The sequence below is a fragment of the Gekko japonicus genome, unplaced genomic scaffold (genome assembly GCF_001447785.1).
Source record: "Gekko japonicus isolate JY-2015 unplaced genomic scaffold, Gekko_japonicus_V1.1 scaffold2025, whole genome shotgun sequence".
Taxonomy (NCBI): domain Eukaryota; kingdom Metazoa; phylum Chordata; class Lepidosauria; order Squamata; family Gekkonidae; genus Gekko; species Gekko japonicus.
Window position 1 is genome coordinate 229,134 of NW_015172065.1, and position 19,904 is coordinate 249,037.

General features: G+C 46.5%; 3 protein-coding genes across 4 annotated transcripts in view; 2 read left to right on the top strand and 1 right to left on the bottom strand.

The window, feature by feature from the left end:
- Window positions 1–3,759, top strand: part of SNRNP200 (small nuclear ribonucleoprotein, U5 200kDa subunit) — a 38,763-nt gene extending 35,004 nt beyond the window's left edge. Inside the window, exons 40-45 of the mRNA XM_015420824.1 lie at window positions 278–421; window positions 664–840; window positions 1,181–1,341; window positions 2,340–2,421; window positions 2,585–2,677; window positions 3,035–3,759. Of these exons, the coding sequence (XP_015276310.1) occupies window positions 278–421; window positions 664–840; window positions 1,181–1,341; window positions 2,340–2,421; window positions 2,585–2,677; window positions 3,035–3,178 (801 nt within the window). The 3' untranslated portion in view covers window positions 3,179–3,759. The remainder of the gene's footprint in view (window positions 1–277; window positions 422–663; window positions 841–1,180; window positions 1,342–2,339; window positions 2,422–2,584; window positions 2,678–3,034) is intronic.
- A 206-nt stretch (window positions 3,760–3,965) lies between these two features.
- Window positions 3,966–15,168, bottom strand: CIAO1 (cytosolic iron-sulfur assembly component 1). 2 transcript variants are annotated; one of them, XM_015420820.1, is made up of 8 exons: window positions 15,120–15,168; window positions 13,120–13,285; window positions 12,357–12,505; window positions 10,652–10,763; window positions 10,398–10,486; window positions 7,242–7,443; window positions 5,582–5,669; window positions 3,966–4,752 (listed from the first exon to the last, which is right to left on the bottom strand). In XM_015420820.1, the coding sequence occupies exons 2-8, from the start codon at window positions 13,256–13,258 to the stop codon at window positions 4,515–4,517; spliced, it is 1,017 nt and encodes a 338-aa protein (XP_015276306.1). In that variant the 5' UTR covers window positions 13,259–13,285; window positions 15,120–15,168; the 3' UTR covers window positions 3,966–4,514. The 2 variants fall into 2 exon arrangements, with proteins under 2 accessions (XP_015276306.1, XP_015276305.1); XM_015420819.1 differs by having other exon boundaries at window positions 15,107–15,160.
- Window positions 15,169–17,459: 2,291 nt separating this feature from the next.
- Window positions 17,460–19,904, top strand: part of TMEM127 (transmembrane protein 127) — a 9,742-nt gene continuing 7,297 nt past the window's right edge. Inside the window, exon 1 of the mRNA XM_015420815.1 lies at window positions 17,460–17,898. Within this exon, the coding sequence (XP_015276301.1) occupies window positions 17,655–17,898 (244 nt within the window). The 5' untranslated portion in view covers window positions 17,460–17,654. The remainder of the gene's footprint in view (window positions 17,899–19,904) is intronic.

Genomic DNA, 19,904 nt, shown 5'->3' on the forward strand with positions numbered 1-19,904 from the left:
GGCCTACCGGGGTCCTTGAAAGTAAAACAGCGTCATCTGTGTATAAGAGGACCCCAATGTGTTTATTGCGTAACTTAGGGGGATGGAACTCAGATTTGACCACTTTGAGTCCATCACAGGAGAAAGACAGGTTGAAGGGATTGTGAATAAAATGTCTTGAGGCACCTTTTCTCTTAATTGCCTCACCCATCACCAGCTGTTGCTTACACCAAGGAAGGCACATTAGCAAATATAAAAGTGCCATGTACTGATCTCTGCTTTCCCTCTGCTTCCTCAGCTTGCCCAGAAAGTGCCCCACAAGCTGAATAATCCCAAATTCAATGACCCTCACGTCAAGACCAACCTCCTGCTCCAGGCCCACTTGTCACGGATGCAGCTGAGTGCGGAACTACAGTCCGACACAGAGGAGATCCTTAGCAAGGTATGGGAGGGGAAGGGTGGGGGCACGAGGGGCGCCAGAAGTAACCACAGGTGCCTGCTTATTAAGAGTCCATGGGGAGATGAACATTAATGGGGACTGGCTGGTCCCTTCTGGTCCTGTATTTATTATTTATTTATTTATTTCCAACATTTATATCCTGCCTTTGCAAGAGAATTGACACTCCTCCTTTTAGCTCCAACAGCAGAGACCCTAAACCTTTTCAATCCATCTCCTTTTCCCAGGCGATTCGGCTAATTCAAGCCTGTGTCGATGTCCTGTCCAGCAATGGCTGGCTGAGCCCTGCTCTGGCAGCCATGGAGCTGGCACAGATGGTCACCCAGGCCATGTGGTCAAAGGATTCCTATCTCAAGCAGCTGCCCCACTTCACTTCGGAGCACATCAAGCGCTGCACAGATAAGGTGAGTGGAGGTTGCAGGCAGGTTGACAATGAAGACTGCAAAGTCCTGTTGAAGAAGAAGAGATTGGATTTATACACTGCCCTTCACTACCCAAAGGTGTCTCAGAGCGGCTTACAAACTCCTTTCCCTTCCCCTCCCTGTGAGGTGGGTGGGGCTGAGAGAGCTCTGACACAAACTGCTCTTTCAGGAACAGCTGTGTGCCAGAGCTTGTGACTGACCCAAGGTCACATCAGCAGGTGCAAGTGGAGGAGTGGGGAATCAAACCTGGTTCTCCCAGATTAGAGTCTGCACACTTAACCACTACACCAAACTGGCTCATCCAGTCTCTCCTTCTTTGCAGGGGGTGGAGAGTGTGTTCGACATCATGGAAATGGAAGACGAGGACCGCAGTGCTCTGCTGCAGCTCTCCGATGCACAGATTGCTGATGTGGCTCGCTTCTGTAATCGCTACCCCAACATTGAGCTTTCCTACGAGGTGGTGGAAAAGGACGGCATCCGCAGGTAAGGGGCAGGGGGGAGGTCTTGTTGCCAGGTGGACAAGGTTGTCACCACAACTGAAATGTTGAAGGGGAGCCCCCTAAATCCAATGAAGATTGGACAGACAGCATTAATTCTGGAGGGGGGGAACTGCAGAATATATGCAATTATGAAGGACTGGGAGACAGATTGAAGGGTGGGTATGAGAAATCAGGTACTTTGTGCTGAATGAAGGAAGTAGCACAGTCCTTCGATCCTTGGAAGACGACCTAGTACAACTAAGGGAGTGAGCTATGACCCAATTCAAATCATACTTCAAAAGGTGTCCTTTTGCAAACCATTCTCCCTTACGTGGGGGCCCCTCACATTGGATAATATGGACCTACTTTATGGGTTTGACATAATAATGTAGGCAAAGCACTTCTGAATTGTGACCCATTTTCTGCCTTATGGTATACGATGCCTCAGATTTCTTCTTTTGTTAGCATTGCTGTCCAGTTCTATAATCCCAGTCCTACTGGACTGTTTGTTGAATGTCTCGTGCTGTTGTGTTTTGGGTTTTTTTGTAATCCACCCATGTTTCTCTGTGAGAAAGGCAAGATGTTATGTGCTCTTGTGGTGCACAAAAATAGGAGTTTTGTGGCACTGTAACACTTTATTCCATTAAATTTTCATGGATGATAACCTACAAGACTCACATTTGCTTTGCTGCAACAAACACTGCAATCCAGCGAGAACTGTGAAATATAGAAGCTTTGATCGTTTTTCTTCCAATTTCTAATCAGAAAAGCTGCTCAGGATTTTTGCAATAAGTAGTTTTAAGCATTTAAATGAAAGTTGAGATTATCAGGATTCTGCACCGAAAGACACCATGTGCGCTGTGATTGCTGAGCTGTTATGTTTGCTTTTGAACCGCTTGCCTGTAGTGTATCAGGGAGTATGCTCAACTCATCTGCAGTGTAAGTAAATGCCATACCCTGGCAAAGCACGTGACTAAAGTTTACCCTGGTTTGTCTCTGCAGTGGTGGGCCAGTGGTGGTGCTGGTGCAGCTCGAGCGAGAGGAGGAGGTCACAGGGCCAGTGATTGCACCCCTCTTCCCACAGGTATTTTGAGTCCTTGATGGGGAATTTCCAGCTAGCCAGTGGCTGATGCTTCTATTTGGGATCCCCATATGGGGAAGAAGAAACAAGGAGGGGGTTCTGATGTGTAGGTGGTCAAGAAGGATGCCATATCTGTCCTCATTTTCTTGTTCCTTCCCCCCTGCAGAAACGTGAGGAAGGCTGGTGGGTGGTGATTGGAGACTCCAAGTCTAATAGCCTCATCTCCATTAAGAGGCTGACTCTGCAGCAGAAAGCCAAGGTAAGCTGGGAAATGCTTGCAGTTCATTTCATCTGGGAAAATGGTCTTTACAGGGAGAGGACAGGAATGCATTCATGAGCGTGCTGGGCCAGGACCTTGCAGCTTAAGCCTTCTCAACTTGAGTGAAGGGAATGGCTTGGCCCACCCTCTGACTGCAGGGCAGGGATAAGCTGGGCCACAGGAGGGCATGGTCTGAGCTGTCCAGCTGAGAGGACCCCTTGGGATGTTGCTTTATTTGACTTTCCTAAATGGCAGTGTGACACTGGGCAGGGTTGCCCTTGTTAAATCTTTTTTAACTCTTCCTGCTGGCTGTAAATGCAAAAGCAAAGGATAGGAACTGAGCTTCTCTTCCTTTAGGTGAAACTGGATTTTGTGGCCCCGGCCACTGGGACTCACAACTACACCCTCTACTTCATGAGTGATGCCTACATGGGTTGTGATCAGGAGTACAAGTTCAGCGTCGATGTGAAGGAGGCAGAGAGTGACAGCGATTCTGACTGAGTGGCGCATTCAGTATAGTCTGTTGCTGGACTGTTCAGAACAGGTCTGAGGCTGCTTGGACTGGTACCAAAGGCTGCCTGCTGCCGAAGATGTGGCATGTGGACTCTTCCCGTTTCCTCCCTCCTTTTAAAGGCAGGTTCTCAAGAGGCCTCTTGTAAGCCTCGAGGCAGGGCCCTCCCATTCCTTACTACTTTCGTGTCGTGGTCAGTAGGCACTGGAGGAGTTACCTCCATATTCTTCTAGCTTCTGGAACAGCTTTTAATATTGATGAACAAAACAGGCAGAAGTACAATGTAAGTATTTTAGAAAGGGGCATACATGGGACCCATGTTGTGTCTCTTATTTGTTTTCCAAAATAAAAATGTTCAAGAATGAATTCCAGATTTGAAGAAAAAGGATTGGTGTTTTTACTGACGGAGCAAATCTGTCCTGATTTGTCCATCTCCCACCACTGAGCTTCAAATAGCGACACAATCAGAGGGCTCTTCTTCCTTGTTTCATTCCCATGATCACTGCAGTCAGGGGCTGTTTTCTAGGCTGAAGCTCCTTTGTTGAAATTTGTCCCAATGCAACATTTTTTGTACCTTGCAGATTTATCACTGTATCAAGCAAACCATGAGATCTAGTGTTATGTACAATGAGATGATTCTTCCATTTAAAAAAAACTAATAGTGGGGAAAATCTGAGTGGGCACGGGATAAGTAGACCCTTTCAATACTTTCCCTTGACCCAAATGCTAAACCTAATATTCAACAAACAGGGCCAAGAGTCTATGATCACAGTAACTTTTTACTTGTTTTGCATGAAATGTCATGTCACTAAATGTCCTTTCACTCTGCATTTGTGCATTCTGCTACCACCACCCCATGCAACAATACATTTTAAATGTACAATATACTAGTAGAAATTAGCACAGTTACAGTGCAAAAAAGGAGAACCCGTCAACCAGGCATTTACAGGATTCGTAGCAAATAAAATCCGGGAGGGGGGGGCAGTGTTCAGCAGTAAGCCCACTATGACCAGCAGGGCAACAGTGTCAAATCTGTACAAGAGAAGCTGGCAGCAACCAGTTCAAGGTTTCTCTCCTTTGGCTAAAAGATGGTCTGTTCCTAATGCATGATTCCTGAGAGAGCTGCTACCTCACTGTCTTGGAGGATAAGGGGAACCATTCAGAGCAAGCTTTAGTTACATGATCTGTCTTCTTATTTGCCTGTACTGTGAGAGGATTTGACCCAGCTTGCTGCCTCTGAATGTGGCACTGCTAATAGTCTTAGAAACAGTAGCAGAAAGGACTACACTACTGTCATGTGGCACAGGGAAACACTGTTACGCTTCACTAAGCCTCAGGGCGCTGGTATTTCCAGAAGGCCATTTCCCCGTCATCGCTGCAGGATGCCAGGAGCCCAGGCTCCTTAGGATTCCAGGCCACACAGTTCACATCCTGAGAGTGGGCCCTGGCCATGTGGGCGGTCAATGTGAAGATAGGTTGTTGGGGGTCCGAGAGCGGCTCTTCCTCAAACACTCTGACTGCATCATCTCCACAGGCAGTAGCTAGGGCTCCTGTCAAGTAGCACCTGCAAAGAATGGAACAACAGCAGTTGGCTTCCTTAGCGATGGATGCAAAAGACATATCACAGAAGAGTGAAATCTCATTTGCACTTGTTATGGTTGTTTTTATCAATTGGTATTTAGTACTCTATTGATTGGACATATTAACTCTTCAAATAGGGTGTGAAACTACTGCAATTAAAAGAGTGTTTTCAATACAAATATTGCAGTCTCAACAAGAATAACAGGTGATAGGTGGATTTTGCACCAACAGAGAATTAGTTTCAGGTTGCCAAGGCTTGATTAGTCCAAGAGTTTTTGTAGCCCTCAGTGGGGTAGCAACGTCAACATATCATGCACCAACATGACCTTTGCAGCTGCTTCACATTTATTTCTAATATATGTGTCAACAGCAGTGTTCCCTCGAAGCTGAGTTAGTGTGAGCTAGCTCACAGTTTTTTTAGCCTCCGGCTCACACATTTTTTACTTCGCTCAGGAAGGATGGCTCCAGGGCAAACTAATTTATGCAGTAGCCAAATTGCTCGCTCACAAGACTCCACAGCTTAGAGGGTCAACAGCTGTAGAACACTAGCCAAACACACCTAATATGCCTTTACTGCAGTCTCTGATCCCTCCCCTCCATTATGGTGATAAATTCTGTTCAAGAGGAGACAGAGTTCTCTGTTCTCACAGCAAAAGATCCCTGTTGTGTTAGTTTTCTTGGTGGGCAGCTATTCTGAGATGCAACATACCCACGCCCTGCAGAGATACAGTTGAGGAAAAAATTACGGCATGCTCACACTGATCTCTAAAAACAGTTAAACGACTCTGACACAGGGCTGACCCTCAACTCACCATGCCACATCGTAGATGGTTCTTGTGTGGAAACCAGACAGCGTACAGACACACTTCCACGTGGGATCGGTGCTACTGCAGATTACACCTGCAATACATGAGCAGCTCTGCTTAAACCACAGCCTTGCCTGCTCCTGGTTTACAGGCCACTGGGACAGAAGAAAATTTAAGCTCTAAATCCTCTTGCTTTGGGGCCTTTAGAAATCAAAGTTGAAACAGAGGTCTTTGTATGTTCAGACCCTGTAGTTTTAGCTGCAGTCCTGTTCCCCATTTATCATCCAAAGCATGCAGGTATCCTGGACTCTTCGTACTGCCTGTACTTTATCCTTCAGTGCAAAGACCTGGGGTGCCTTGTTCTAGTAAGACTGATTATCTTCTATGATTCCAAGAAGAATGTGGGACATGGAATGCTCCTGGCCCATGGTCGAGAGAGCTCCAGGGGAAGCAGTCTCAACAATGGGGTTCGTCCCCACACCACAGGGTTTAAAAGTATAAATAAAATTTTTAATTTGGTTTATAAGAGATTGGGGAGATGTGAAAAATAGAGCATATATAATCCCCAGGCTGTTAAATGCTTACTTTTGCATATGTCCATACGTTACTAAACAAAACTGTAAACTTCAAAATTATATTCCCCCTTTTTCCAGCAGTGCTTAAAACTCATCCCTAAAAGAAACTTTCTATGAGCTCTTCTCTGTATACCCTCAGACATTAATATGGAGCAAATGCCCTCCAGGCAGTGCTTTCCTAACCAATATGGCTGATCTTCCCGGGGTATGGGGGTTCTTTGACTCTTTACAGACATATAGATTTCTTCTATTGGTCTTCATTGGTTTCTCGAGGTCAGTAGGGGTGTGCAATTTTTTTTAAGTCAGTATTTTTCAGTTCGGGTCTATTGGAACTCCCCAAAATTTCAGTATTTCCAAAAAATCTTGGATCTCAGTACTGGTATGTTATTCACATCCGGGATTTTTTGGAAATCCTGGTCCAATAGCTTCCAGGTAAGAGGTCTTTCAGGCTGGGGACTGCACCTGCAGCCTTGTGTGTGCAAAGTGGATGCTCTGAGCCACAGCCCCGCCCTGTACTTGTAGCTCAATGGTTCAAGACTCAAGAATCCAGACCTCTCTGCTCCTGTGTTTCAGCTGTGGGCACTGGATCTCTGCGTCTCTGACCCAAGCTGCATCCTTTTTCCTAAGGGCCAAACTACGTAAGATGCCTCTTGACCCTGCACATTCACTACTTTTCTCCAACAGATCCAAGGTATTCATTCTGCCAAATGAAAGAATGCTTCCTGGACTGGACAATACATACACACAAAGATTCTGCCACAATAAATCCGTTATAGGGACTGCAAGAGTTCCTTAGAAGTTATAGTTTGGACTCAATTGGAGGAATGTAGCTGCTTAAATGCTGTGCCCATTTTCAGAAACAACCCCCATATTTTCAAGCACCTCCACAATAATGAAGAGCAGAAATTAAACACAGATCTAGAGGTCCAAAATCAGTGTATGTCTGACCTTTACAGACCACATGTAAAAGGTACTAGGCCTAGAATAGGGGTCTTTGGTACTGCCCTGTAACCAATTCGCTCTCACACTCTTGCATTTCCACTCGGCTGGGATGCCTCAGGTTTCTCCAATGCAGCAACAGTGATACTGACCTTGCTCGTTGCCTGGTTTATACTGGCGCCAAATACGCACTGTCTTGTCATCACTGCAAGAGGCCAGGCGCTCTCCGCTCAGGTCAAAGGCCAAGCTCCACACAGTGGATTCGTGGCCCTCCAGTGTGGTGAAGCACACCCAGTCATCCTCCTCCTCCCGGTACAGTTTCACTGTGTCATCATAACTGGCCGATGCTAGCAGCTGGCAAGCACAAAGAAGCAAGAATGCCATATAAGTGTCTGAGGAGGAGGGCTGGGAGTCAGTAGAAGAAGACCTGAGGGACCTTCAGCAGAACTGCTGTTATTGAGCAATTCTATGGAAGAACAGAGGGAACCCATCTTCCCAAATCCCATTTTTCATTAAAAAAAAAAGTGGCAAGTTTCTAGTCCCTTTTGGCTGTGAATATGCTTTGGGAAGTGTCCATATGGGCAATTTATTTATTTATTTATTTATTTATTCTGTAATTTATATCCCGCCCTACCCATACGGCCCAGGGCGGCAAAACAAGCGGCGAACGCCAGGAATAAAACAAAAGTTACATTAAAACTTCAATAAATACAAATTAAAAAAAGGTGCTCTACCGTTCAGTTAAAAAGTTCAAGATGGTCGATCTTTAGTGGCGGCCGATGATGTAAAAGCCGGAGCGCCAGAGTAGTGTTCCTCTTCAGGGCGGCGTCTCTCCCTACCCAAGGCCAGGTAGATGGTAAATCACGCCACGATGGTGGTATAGTGGCAGTGGCGGCGGCTCCTACTCGAAAGCCTGGCGGAAGAGCTCCGTCTTGCAGGCCCTGCGGAACTGTACAAGGTCCCGCAGGGCCCGGATCTCCACCGGGAGCTCATTCCACCAGGTAGGAGCCGCCACCGAAAAAGCCCTGGCCTTGGTTTGGGCAAGCTTGATGTCCCGGGGGCCTGGAACCTCAAGGAGGTCCAGGCTCCCTGATCGCAGCGCTCTTGGGGGAACATACGGGAAGAGGCGGTCCCTCAGGTAGACTGGACCCTGGCCATTCAGGGCTTTAAAGGTGAGAACCAGCACTTTGAAGCGAATCCGGTATGCTATAGGCAGCCAGTGCAGCGCTTGCAGCACCGGCCGGATGTGGTCCCTCTTCGAGAGACCCATCAACAGCCTAGCTGCAGCATTCTGCACTAGCTGCAGCTTCCAGATTTGCAACAAAGGCAGCCCCAAGTAGAGAGCATTACAGTGGTCTAGCCTCGGGGTGACCGTCGCGTGGATCGCAGTGGCCAGGTCCTCGCCGCTGAGATAGGGGACCAACTGCCGGGCCAACTGCAGATGGTAAAAGGCTGACCTAGCAGTGGCTGCCACCTGGGCCTCCATTGTTAATGAAGAGTCCAGGAGCACTCCTAAACTCCTAACCTCCCGCACAGGCACCAAAGGCACCCCGCCGAAGGTCGGGAGAAGGAGCCCTAATTCCCGGCCGGTCCGACATAGGCCCAGGACCTCCGTCTTTGCCGGGTTTAGTTTCAACCGACTCAGCCTGAGCCAACCAGCCACGGCTTGTAATGCCCGAGAAAGGTCATCGGGAACAGAGTCCGAACGGCCGTCCAACATCAGATAGAGCTGGGTGTCATCAGCATACTGATGACACCCAAGCCCGTGCCTCCGGACAATCTGGGCGAGGGGGCGCATATAGATGTTGAATAGCATTGGGGACAACACGGCTCCCTGGGGCACTCCGCACTCAAGGGGGTGCCTTCGGGACCGCTGGTTCCCCATTTCCACCCTCTGTCCCCGACCTTGGAGAAAGGAGACGAGCCATTGCAAGGCAAGCCCCTTTATCCCCACGTCGGCGAGGTGGTGGGCCAGCAACTGGTGGTCGACCATGTCGAACGCAGCCGACAGATCCAACAACACCAGTGCAGCCACGCCGCCACGATCCAGATGCCTACGGAGGTAATCCGTCAGCGCGACCAGAACAGTCTCCGTCCCATGACCCGGGCGAAAGCTGGACTGGAAGGGATCGAGGATGGAGGCCTCATCCAGGTAGCCCTGTAACTGTGCTGCCACCGCCCTCTCTATAAGTTTGCCCAAATAGGGCAAATTGGAAACCGGCCGATAGTTGGCCAATACGGCCGGATCCAGGGATGGTTTTTTTAGGAGAGGGCGGACCATCGCTTCCTTGAGTGCTCCGGGGAACCGTCCCTCAATGAGGGACTTGTTGACAATCTCCCGCAGTGCACCTCGAAACCCCTCGTGGCCGGCTTTAACCAGCCAGGAGGGGCACGGATCAAGGTCGCACGTGGTTGGGCGCACAGATACGAACAACCTGTCAGCCTCCTCCAGGCTGAGTGGGTCAAAACATTCTAAACCCGGCCTCAAAGACGTGCAAGGGGCCTCGAGTTCTCTCACTGTATCAATTGTGGCGGGGAGGTCACAGCGAAGTGCCAGGACTTTATCTGCGAAATGGCTCGCTGCTTGAATCTCAGAAGCCAACAGAGGCTGCCAAATAAAATTTCAAGTGGTTGTGGTGGAACTCCAGAGTACTTGCCCCTCCCATGACTGCCAAAAACAGCTGAATAAATTATGCAAAATAAGAGAGATACAAATTTGTATAATTTATAGAGATTGCAGAATGTTGATTTTCTTAGCACAGAATGCACACGGGGTTCTGCCCTTGATCTAGCAGCCCCCACTCAAAAGGAGCACACAGAAGACCACAAATTCGCTCAGCACAACCACCATGGCAACAGTCCCTCTCCTCTTGGAGCAAGAAAATGAGGCCCTGGTCCAGGAAAGGCTGAGATCCCTGAAGCCTTTCACCACAGCCATGACCAGGGGGGCTGACCGTGCCTTCACTGATCCATACTGGATTTGTGGGAATTACTTATCTCCTTCTGTCTTATCCTAAACCAGTTCAGGAGTGTAGGAAGAGCTGCTTTTCTGCAGATGCCCATGGATGGTCCTAAGAGAGGGTCAAAATGCCCAATTCAGTTCCTCTTTCTAATGCTATGGTTGTTTTTAACGTCTGAATCCACAGATCCTCATAGGCAGCAGCAGTGGGAGATAACCTCTGCAGCAGATCATTGGTACAGGATTGTAAGGGAAGGACACTACAATGTGGAGCTAATTCAGAAAAGGGAAGAGGTGAAAATGCTTGGAAAATGTGCTTCTTTTTTGACAAGGGAAGGGAGCTACTCACCTCTTGGTTGGGATGCCAGATGACATGTTTGACATCCTGCGTGTGGGAGTTCAGGACACTCATGCACTCATACTCATCCTCTTCATCCACTGCAACACAGAAGTGGGAATGAGCCAAGCCAGGAGATGGAGTGTTTCCCACTCTCCCTCCCATCCTATGCCTGGATGCCACCCTAGTTTGCCTTATAACTATCAAATATATATGAATAAACTGAGAAGTCCCCCTTAACCAAACCAGTTCCCCCAGAGTCTCACCTTCCCAAACCCAGACGCTCTTGTCTCGGCTGCAGGTGGCAATGAGACTGCCTGATGGGGCCCAAGCCACAGACTTCACCTCATTTTCGTGGCCCTCGAGAGTAGCTACACACTGGTGGGATAGGGGAGAGAAAGAAACATCTCTTCTGAGAAGGGCTACTAGGATCTGGCATGAGTAAATTACTGAGAACAATTTGCCAGGATCCACGTATTATATGTATCAGTCACAATTTCATATATACAATTAAATACAGCTAAAGGACTTGGTTAGTAAAGTGGATGATGAAGACAAGATAAAAGAGAATGATTCACATGCTTTCTATCTATATTTCAGCACCGACCCACCGAACTGCTGATTTCTTCCCCCACTAAAGACATAATTTATTAAGAAGAACCCTGTTGTTCTCCAGCACACAGTTTGAAAATTCCAGGGCTAGTTGTTACTGATCTAGAACATCTTCCTTAAAAGCGTCAACAGCAGCTCACAATACGAAATAGAAAACACACGTTCAATCCTAATCTAAAATTAGGCAGAGCTCTGTTTTCATGGAGACAGACCCATGGCTGCCATTATTAAATATTGAGCAGCTCCAGACAACATGACCTCAACATGGATATTGAAGCCCCCAAATCCCTGGGCATCTCCAACTCCAGCACCAAGACCAGCACTACCAGCTCCAATAGAATGAAAGTCAGGTAGCAGTGGACAGGACACCAAAAGAAGCCCAGGTCTGTCTCGGGAGCCCAACTCCCAAGAGAACAAGAAAGTAAATGTGCTTGTTTAACAAGGAACATGGCTGCTACTCAGGAATCACAAAAGACCAAGGCAATGCCCCCCTCCTGCACCCAGTGTTCCCTCTAAGATGAGCTAGTGTGAGCTGGCTCACAGTTTTTTAGCCTTCAGCTCACACATTTTTGTCTGAGCTCAGGAAGGATGGCTCCAGAGCAAACTAATTTATGCAGTAGCCAAATCACTGGCTCACAAAGTAGAAGTTTTGCTCACAAGGCTCCACAGCTTAGAGGGAGTATTGCCTGCACCCAAGCCACCACGTTGCACCTGCTGTTGCACCAAGAAACCTGGTGTGCATACAGCAGCCCAATTTTAGCAGCCCGGTCTCAGTGATGGATGCCAACTCTGCTTGTTCATCCAAGACTAAATCCTGGATGATAAAATGTGTTATTTACTGATCTGGCAGGGAAAGGGATTAAAAATGGCAAAGTTTACAAATGTCTGAGCTCCTCTCTCCTAACCTGGCCAATCTGTGGACATTAAAGTTAGCATGCGTGACCCAAAACACCTCTACTCTCCAGCTCCCCCTTCCAAAATCCTATTCCTGTTAAGAGAAACAAGAATATAAAAGCTATTAATAAAAGATGTCAGAGAGCGCAGTATAACAGTAAACAAGCAGAACTCTGCCACAATCCTAGGAAGTCAAGAGAGAAAGATATTTTTGGTTTAAGATGAAACAGATCTTCTCACCTATAACTACTAACTGGCTAGCCAATTGTTTTGTCCGTACATTCCGAATTCTCCCCGTCATGCATATGCAAATCCATTCATCTTATATGAATCATTTAAATACAGTGCACAGGAAAATGGATGAACTGACACTGCAATCACTCTGCAGCGACAGAAGGTGCCAGCTTTTAACTGACTGAAGACCATGAGATAACCAACGCACACTCGAAAGGGAACTCAAGCTACCTCGAAATCCTCTTGGTTCTTCTTCCAGATGCAGGTAGTAGCGTCAAAGCTGGCTGAAGCCAGGTAGTTCCCACAGGGGGACCAGGCCACCTTGCGGATGGTCCTCTGGTGCCCCTCACCCAGCACTGATTTGCACACCCAGGCGTCGCCTGTTGAGAAAGGGGCACTGAGTTAGCGAGGGCTGGCTTTGGTATTATTTATTGACTTAAAACAACTCTATGCCACCTTTCCACCCAAACAGGGTTCCCTAGGTGGAAAACACCAAAATTAAAACATTTCAAAAATGACAACAAACCTCAGTTAAGACATTAAAAAAGCATGTAGAATAGTTAGTGTAGATATAAAACACAACACACATAGCACAACCAGGGAGGAGGACCAACAACAATTATTGGGGATATGCCATTTATATCCCAAGTTTCTTCCAACAGGGACCCAAAGAAGCTTCCATTGTTCTCTCCATTGTATCCTCAGAACAACCCTGTGAGGTAGGTTAAGCTAAGAGGGTTTGACTGGCCCAAGGTCACCCCACAAGTTTCCATGGAAGACAGGGGATTCAAACCTGGTCTCCCAGATCCTAGTCTGGCTCACTAACCACTACAGTGTAAAATGGAATGCATTCTCAAAGTGGTCTCCTGAAAGGATTCCCCAAGGGGAACTGGTCTATGGCTTCACTACAGAAGCCAAATGGTTTTTAACTGTCCTGGCTTCTTCTCCCACCCCCCACCCCAGAACAATAACCAAACAGACGTTCTGAGCTTACCTTCCTTGCCCCATATACGGATGCTCCGATCCCCACCACAGGAAGCTAAGAGAGTCCCTGTAGGATTCCAGGCTAGAAACCAGCATCGGGAATCTGGGTGTGCCGGGATGCGAGCCAAGAGGGTCAAAGAATCTTTCATCCTAACCCCAAACAGTCACGCTAGAACCTAAGGAGCGATAAGGAAGAGACCACAGAATGCTTTGAAGCCAATGACATTGATTTAAATAATAAAAGAATGATTGAAATCACCAAAAAGAGTGATGGCAACTTAAATTGATTTAAATGCACTCCTGCTCAAGAGTGCATACTCACTGGTAGCTATAACAACTGAAATATATTGGTTTGTACACTAAAAAGAGCCTTCACACTATCTAGAAACATAACCCAGAACATTTTTTGCTCAAAACAGAGGTGGACAAAACTGTGAAGTTAATTGATTTCAGTGTGTTTACAAGCAAGGACACTAAACAAGGTAGTTTACTTGAAAACAGTGACCTGGATCCTATAGTCTGTATTCCATGATGGAAGGGCATCTCCACTTTCTGGGGGAAGGAAATTTTTGCTAGTTCCTGCCTCCCACTCCAGACTTCTACTTTATTCCCATATGTCCCTGATACCCAGTAACAGAATTCTGGAGGAGCAGCAGTGGGAGGAGAAGACCATAAAGTCCCATTCTGCAAGCTCTTCTCTACTCATATATTTTGCAGGATCCACACCAATGGTCACAATCCAGTAAAGAGTTCAGGCTGGGCTGTGGACAAAATGCCAAGAATTTCCAAGAAGCAGAAGCATTTCTATCTGTAATGGGAAGTAAAGGCCCACAATGTTTGGTTCATGGAATCACAGATTTTTATAATTTTATACAAGAATAAATATGTCAACAGTATCATATTTATAACACTAATCTCAGACTAAATATTTCCCCCAATAGTTTTCTTCTACATAAAAATAGGCTTTAATGTGGTGCATTTGACAAAAGGCCATGAACTGTTTTTTAAAAGTTTCATAGCATTTAAAAAGTTTGCAATAGTCAGATTGCAACCATTTTTTCCTAAAATGGACAAGCTGATAAATCCACAAAAAATGTTTAAATAAAAAATTGTAACATTCTAATTTTTTCAGTGTTGCAATGTTTGTCTTTAAATTTTTCCTGGTGACTGAGTTATTTCAGCTCCTATTCTCACTGTCTACTCTGTGTACTTCTGTTTAGGGTTACACTCGGGCTCTGAAGTATTCTCAGGCTGAACTATTCTTAGTTAACATGTAACCCAAACTAAACCCAATCTAAGTACAATGTTTTCAGTGTGGTTTACTCTCAGGTAGTTTTAAATGAAAAGCTGCTGGCCTACTGGAAATATTTATAAGCTGTCTTATGGACACAAGATGCTTGATGGATCACTGGGAAATTGGGCCAATGTCCTGTTACCAGAACTGGCCACCCAGAGGGTGATGGGAAGCAGGTGTTCTCAGATCTAAGAGAGCTGCTGCCAGTCTGAGCAGACAATACTGATCATGGGTCTGATCCAGTATAAGGCAGCTTCATGTGTTCATGTGTCATGAAGGGAGGTTAGCCTTTAAAGTGGCACAACTTCCCTTCGTTTTTCGGGAATACTGAATCGAGAAAAGCATGGCAGTTGGGGGCCTTTCCTTCTTGAATATCCCCAGCATCTCACATCCAAAGGGAGACTCTACCTGCACTTGGGTGCTCCATTTAGTGGTATGCTCGGAGGCGGAGCTGTTTAAAGGTGTTTTTAAATGAACACGATGGTGGAGTAGGGCTTCTGACATCTATCGATAAGGCCAGCCTAGGATACCTAATTCCTCTGATCTCTAGGCTCCCCATTGGGGTAAATAGAGGGCTTGTCTTCTCCTCCGAGGCTCTCAGCTTCTGCAGAGGGAGAAAGCCCAGAGCCACCAACTTCCCTTCCCCCGGCCAGCAACCAAGAGGCGAAATCCCCGGGTGTAAACCAGCTTTACGTCTTGTTACCTGCTTTGCTTACCCACGCACTCTCCAGTGGACAGCCTCCACACTAGCCGCGAGACTTCTTGCACCTGCGCACTAGTGATACCGACAGTACTGTTTCCACCATAACCGGCGTTGCCGTAAGCTCTGCGGGCCGCTATCGCTTGTGGGAGTTGTAGTTTTATTACAGAGAAGAAAACTTCACACGAAGACTACAACTCTCAGGATGCCTGCGAATAATGGCTTTATTATCTATTGTTTATTGATTGATTGATTTTAAAATTAATTTGCCTCGGATGCAGAAACCTCGAGGCATACATGTATTTTTTCTGTTGTTGTTACAAAAAAAAAATTCCTCTTCTTTAAAGGACGGGGCGTTCCGTGCGTCGTGACGTCACGTGACGCGTACCGTCTCCCTGGCAGAGGAGGAAACGGAAATGGTTACCGCTATTGGTCGGTAGCAGGAAGTAAGGATCGGTGTCGAGAGGCTTTCTCAGGACCATCGAGGGCGGCAGGCGAAATCACGGAGAGCCGTGCCCCGGGAAGGGGCTTCGTAAGGGGCCCGGCGGTGAGCGCGGTTGGGCCGCCCCTCTTCCCTTTGTGTTCCCCCAGCCCCGTGGCGAGCGGAAGGGAGGGGGTGGAGCCCCGCTGGTCCCCGAGCGGAGTCCCGAGCGGCTGCCTTGCGCTCTGGAGAGACGCACTGGGGCCTGTGGCGCGCCTGGCTAAAGCTGAGAGCCTTGGGAGCCTTCGCAGCGACAAAGAACTGACCCGACGAGGGGGACCGAAGGCAAGAGGCGCAGCTGAGCCAGGAAGCAGGCGTGGTCTGAAAGAAAAAGAAGGGTGTTTGGAGAACGATCTATAATAACCGCAACAATACTTAGTGTTTGTATAGCACCCTCAGGGGTTTTAAGCACTTTACGCTCGCTATTTAAGTAATCGTACAACAATTGTAACAGTGTTCCGTGCACCTCGGCGTTTGGTCATGCCGGCCACATGACCACGGAAACGTCTTCAGACAGCGCTGGCTCTTCGGCTCGGCAACGGAGATGAGCACCGCCCCCTAGAGTCGGATTCCACTGGCTTTTGAGCAAGGGAAACCTTTACAACAATTGTAGACCAGTTTTATCCCGATATTGGAAGTTGGCAGGGGGGGGGGGGGCTGAGCGAGAAAATTATTCCAAAATTATGTGGGGAGCTTTTGGCTGAGATGAGTTCTGAACTGACTTTCCTAGTGCAGTTTTAAGAAGAAGTGCCCACCCCCAAGGGCTTTCAAGGCAAGAGATGAACAGAGGTGGTCTGCCTCTGTGTAGCAAACTGGATTGCCCTGCCAGTTTCTTAGTTGCTATGTTAATCAGCCCCTAATTGGTGCTGCTTGTTACTGTTGATTGTAAAGGGGTGTGAGGCCTGGAATCCAACTTGAGTTGTGGGGAGGGAATGCATCCCTTCCAGGTTATGTAGGGTCATGCCTCAGGAGGGTTTGCCCTCTCTTGTTCTGGTGCTGGGAGTGGTTCTGTAGGCTGGGGTGAAAAATTAAAAGGTCTTCTGTACTAGTCAGGCATGTGGAAGACACAAACTTCTTTGTGTGAAACAAGGGAATGCTTTTTCTGTCCCCTAGATAAACAGTGGTTCTATTTGATCCCTCCCCCTGGATAATTTAATGAATAATTCACTGGCTACACTCTTAAGTGCCCAAATCTCTCTCTTAAGGAAAAAAGGCTGAACACTGGTGCTGTTTTTTGGGAACGTAGAATAGGAATTATTGGCTGGCTCCTAATAATGATGACAATGGCACTTTGAGTGTTCAGAGCACTTCATGTATGCTGTTTTGCTCTTTCAGTCAGTTTATTTTTTAGGAGTATTTACATCTCTAGCTAATGTACAGAGTTCAACACGCTGGCTGCTGTTGTGAAAAAAATTGAACCTATATATTTGGCTCAACGTATTCAAGGCACAGACTGTTAAAACGTACTGCTTTTGTGCAACTTAATTTTTTATATAATGCATCTGTGCATAAAGGTGACTTTTTAAAAAAATGTCCTCATTAAAAGGATACTATAATAGAATTGTTTCATTTTCAGATCTAATTCTCAGGATCTAATCTTATTTTTGAACCCAGTGCTAAGCATTTTAGTGTAAATTAGTTCATTTCAGTGAACAGCATTTAGGAAGTAGCTGCAAAACATACAGCTGGTTTTACAAGCATGCCCACACATTTGTATAGCTTTACTGCTGCTATGCTTCTGTTAGTCATTTGTGGGTAAAAGAGGAACTGATCTTTTTAAAACTTCACTGTCTTGGGCAACCAAGTGAGTGGCTGCTTATAAGCAAGCATCTGCAAATCGCTTGAAGCATCTATTGATTGTCTCTTTCAGGTTCCTAGACTGAGTGCAGAAAACAACTGCATCTGATGATCTGTTTCGGTTGCTGGTGTTCTGTCAGACTTCTTTGACTTAGCTGGTGCCTAATAGTGTAAGCAATACTGGATGTTTGCTTTCTCCTGAAGATCTCAAGTGCTTTTGTCTGCAGTTTTCCCATTGGATTTAGCTGATCTAATCTCAGCAAGAGGAGATCCATGTACACCCCAAGTGGCTCGGTATTGCCCAGTGGGCGCAGGCGAAGAGGCCAAGATGGGAGTGCCTTGCCAAAGCAGCCAGAAAGGAGCCTGGCTTCTGCACTGCCTGGTGCCCTCTCCATAACTGCTCTGTGTACTGCACTGGCAGAGCCTGCCTGGCTACGGATTCATGGGGGCACTTGTTCTCGCCAAGAACTGGGCGTTGCTGATGTACTTGGATATGTTGACCCCGAATTGCTTGCAGGTGAGAGTGAAATGTATAGTGCATGCTTTTGCGCAGTAACTTGGGATTGTTATAGCTGTGCTGCATGTATATATAATGTTCACTTGAAAGTAAGGTCTACCAAGTTGGGAACTTGGTCCCAAACAAATATGCAGTCTTTTTGGCAAACGGTAATCAAGGTGGGTTTTTCATGTGTGCTTGTACCTTTGCATGTGATGGTGAGTCTGGAAGAATAAATAACAGCTTGTACAAGTGTGGTGAATTCATTCCCAAACCATAATGTAGCTGAATTTTGTTGAAAGAAACTCCTTTTTGTTTTATTCCAAAACAGCATGCTGTGGCTTTTCCTGTGAAATATATGCTTTATATTAAGGATCAGCAGCTCTAGGCCCAAATCCAGCATACTGAAGAATTCTATCTCTTCCTGGTTCCTGTTTCAGAGTTAGGAGACTGGATGGGGGGTGGGATTGTTGTATTGCACTGGGGTAGCTAGTTGCCAGCATGGCCAGTGTTATGTAATCTTTGCTATTATCCTCGCTGCTTAGAAGTGCAGTGTTTAATTAGTCTAGCCCAAATTAAAGTGCTTAAGACCCACTAATTTCAACGGGAGAAAGGCATATGCTTAACTGGGATATTTAAACACGCAGCCCTTAAGGTAGGACTGCGACTCAATTTAAAAAAAATCCATAGTTGGCATGCAGAAGGTCCCAGATGCCCTGGCATCTTCAGGTAGTAGGTGTGAAGAGATTTGCTCTGCCATAGGCTGAAGAACCACTCCTGGCACAGGCAATACAATGCCAGATGGAACGATGGTTTAACACAGTAGTAAATTGCTTCATATCTTTGTATATGTGCTTTAACTTTGGCTGGGTCTGTCAGCATATAATTCTCTGCAATTTAAATGTAGCCAGAAAGCAGAAAGTGTCTTAAGCTGCAGGTGTACCACCAAAAAGTCTGCATTACTGACAAGGAAGTTGCATAACTGTGCTTGCCTGTTCAAATGATGTGTTTGCTTAACAGAGCTGTTTCTTTAACATATCATATCCCCACCCTCTTCTATGATATCTTTTCCATTTATTCACCTTAAGGTTAGTGATAGGGGACAACAAGGTCAAGTCACAGAGTATACACATAAAAACCAGCCCGACTGATTTTTTTGCAAACATTGCCACTTCAGCCGTGTGTAGTTAATTTTCAGCCAGACAGTTGGCTGGTCACCAGCAGATCTTCTATGCCGGACCCAGCAGCTTTCCACTATTAAACTGCTACATTTGAGAATTACAGTGTACCCCACCTGTGGCTTTTGTTCCTCCCACTATACCACCACACCAAATAGTTATGCCCACAATCTTCATGCCTAGAAGGCCCCCTGCATTGTCCTCCCCCCTCTGCTTCCCAAAATAGTCCTTCAAGACTATTGCTTAAATCCCATAGCTCTCAGCCCCAGCCAAAATGGAGCCTAGGTATGTGTACATATTCACCTGTTAAACTTGCCTTTCTCTTTCCTTCTTCCCCCCCTTTGTCACTTTGTCCACCTTCGGGGCTTTTGTCTTCTGTGATGTGCTATCTGCAGTGATGCTAATATATAGGTAATAAAAGCAGAAGATAATTCTGTGGATGGGAGCAAGAGGAAATTGACTTCAAAGGAGGCTGAATCATTCTGATGTCCCTTGCTGTGGCAGTCTAGCTTTGTCTTCAATGCATCAGGCACTTTGTGAATATTCCTTTAGTATTAGGTTATGTGACTACTGTGTTGCCTACAAAAGAAATGTATCATGCTTGATTTCAGATGATCTTATTGAATAGGCTTTTATGCAGCTTGTTGTCATGGTGAAACTGATATAAAACAGGACTACATAGTGTGGTGAGCTGGGACTCAGCTGCCCAACATATCCTGAAGAACTTCTGGGAAATCCTTAGTTTCCTGTTAGAAACTTCTGGATCCCAGATCTCATTTTCTAAAAGCCATTTTTGCCCCCAGACTTACAGAGACTGGAAAATGTGAGGGCTAAAATAGAAGAGAAACA

Excerpts from the sequence above, each read along its gene's own strand:
- CIAO1 (XM_015420820.1), bottom strand. The coding sequence starts at position 13,258 with ATGAAAGATTCTTTGACCCTCTTGGCTCGCATCCCGGCACACCCAGAT. Across the intron at positions 10,487-10,651 it reads GAGCGTCTGGGTTTGGGAAG|TGGATGAAGAGGATGAGTAT; the intron begins GTGAGACTCTGG and ends TCTGTGTTGCAG. Across the intron at positions 5,670-7,241 it reads TAAACCAGGCAACGAGCAAG|GTGTAATCTGCAGTAGCACC; the intron begins GTCAGTATCACT and ends CATGTATTGCAG.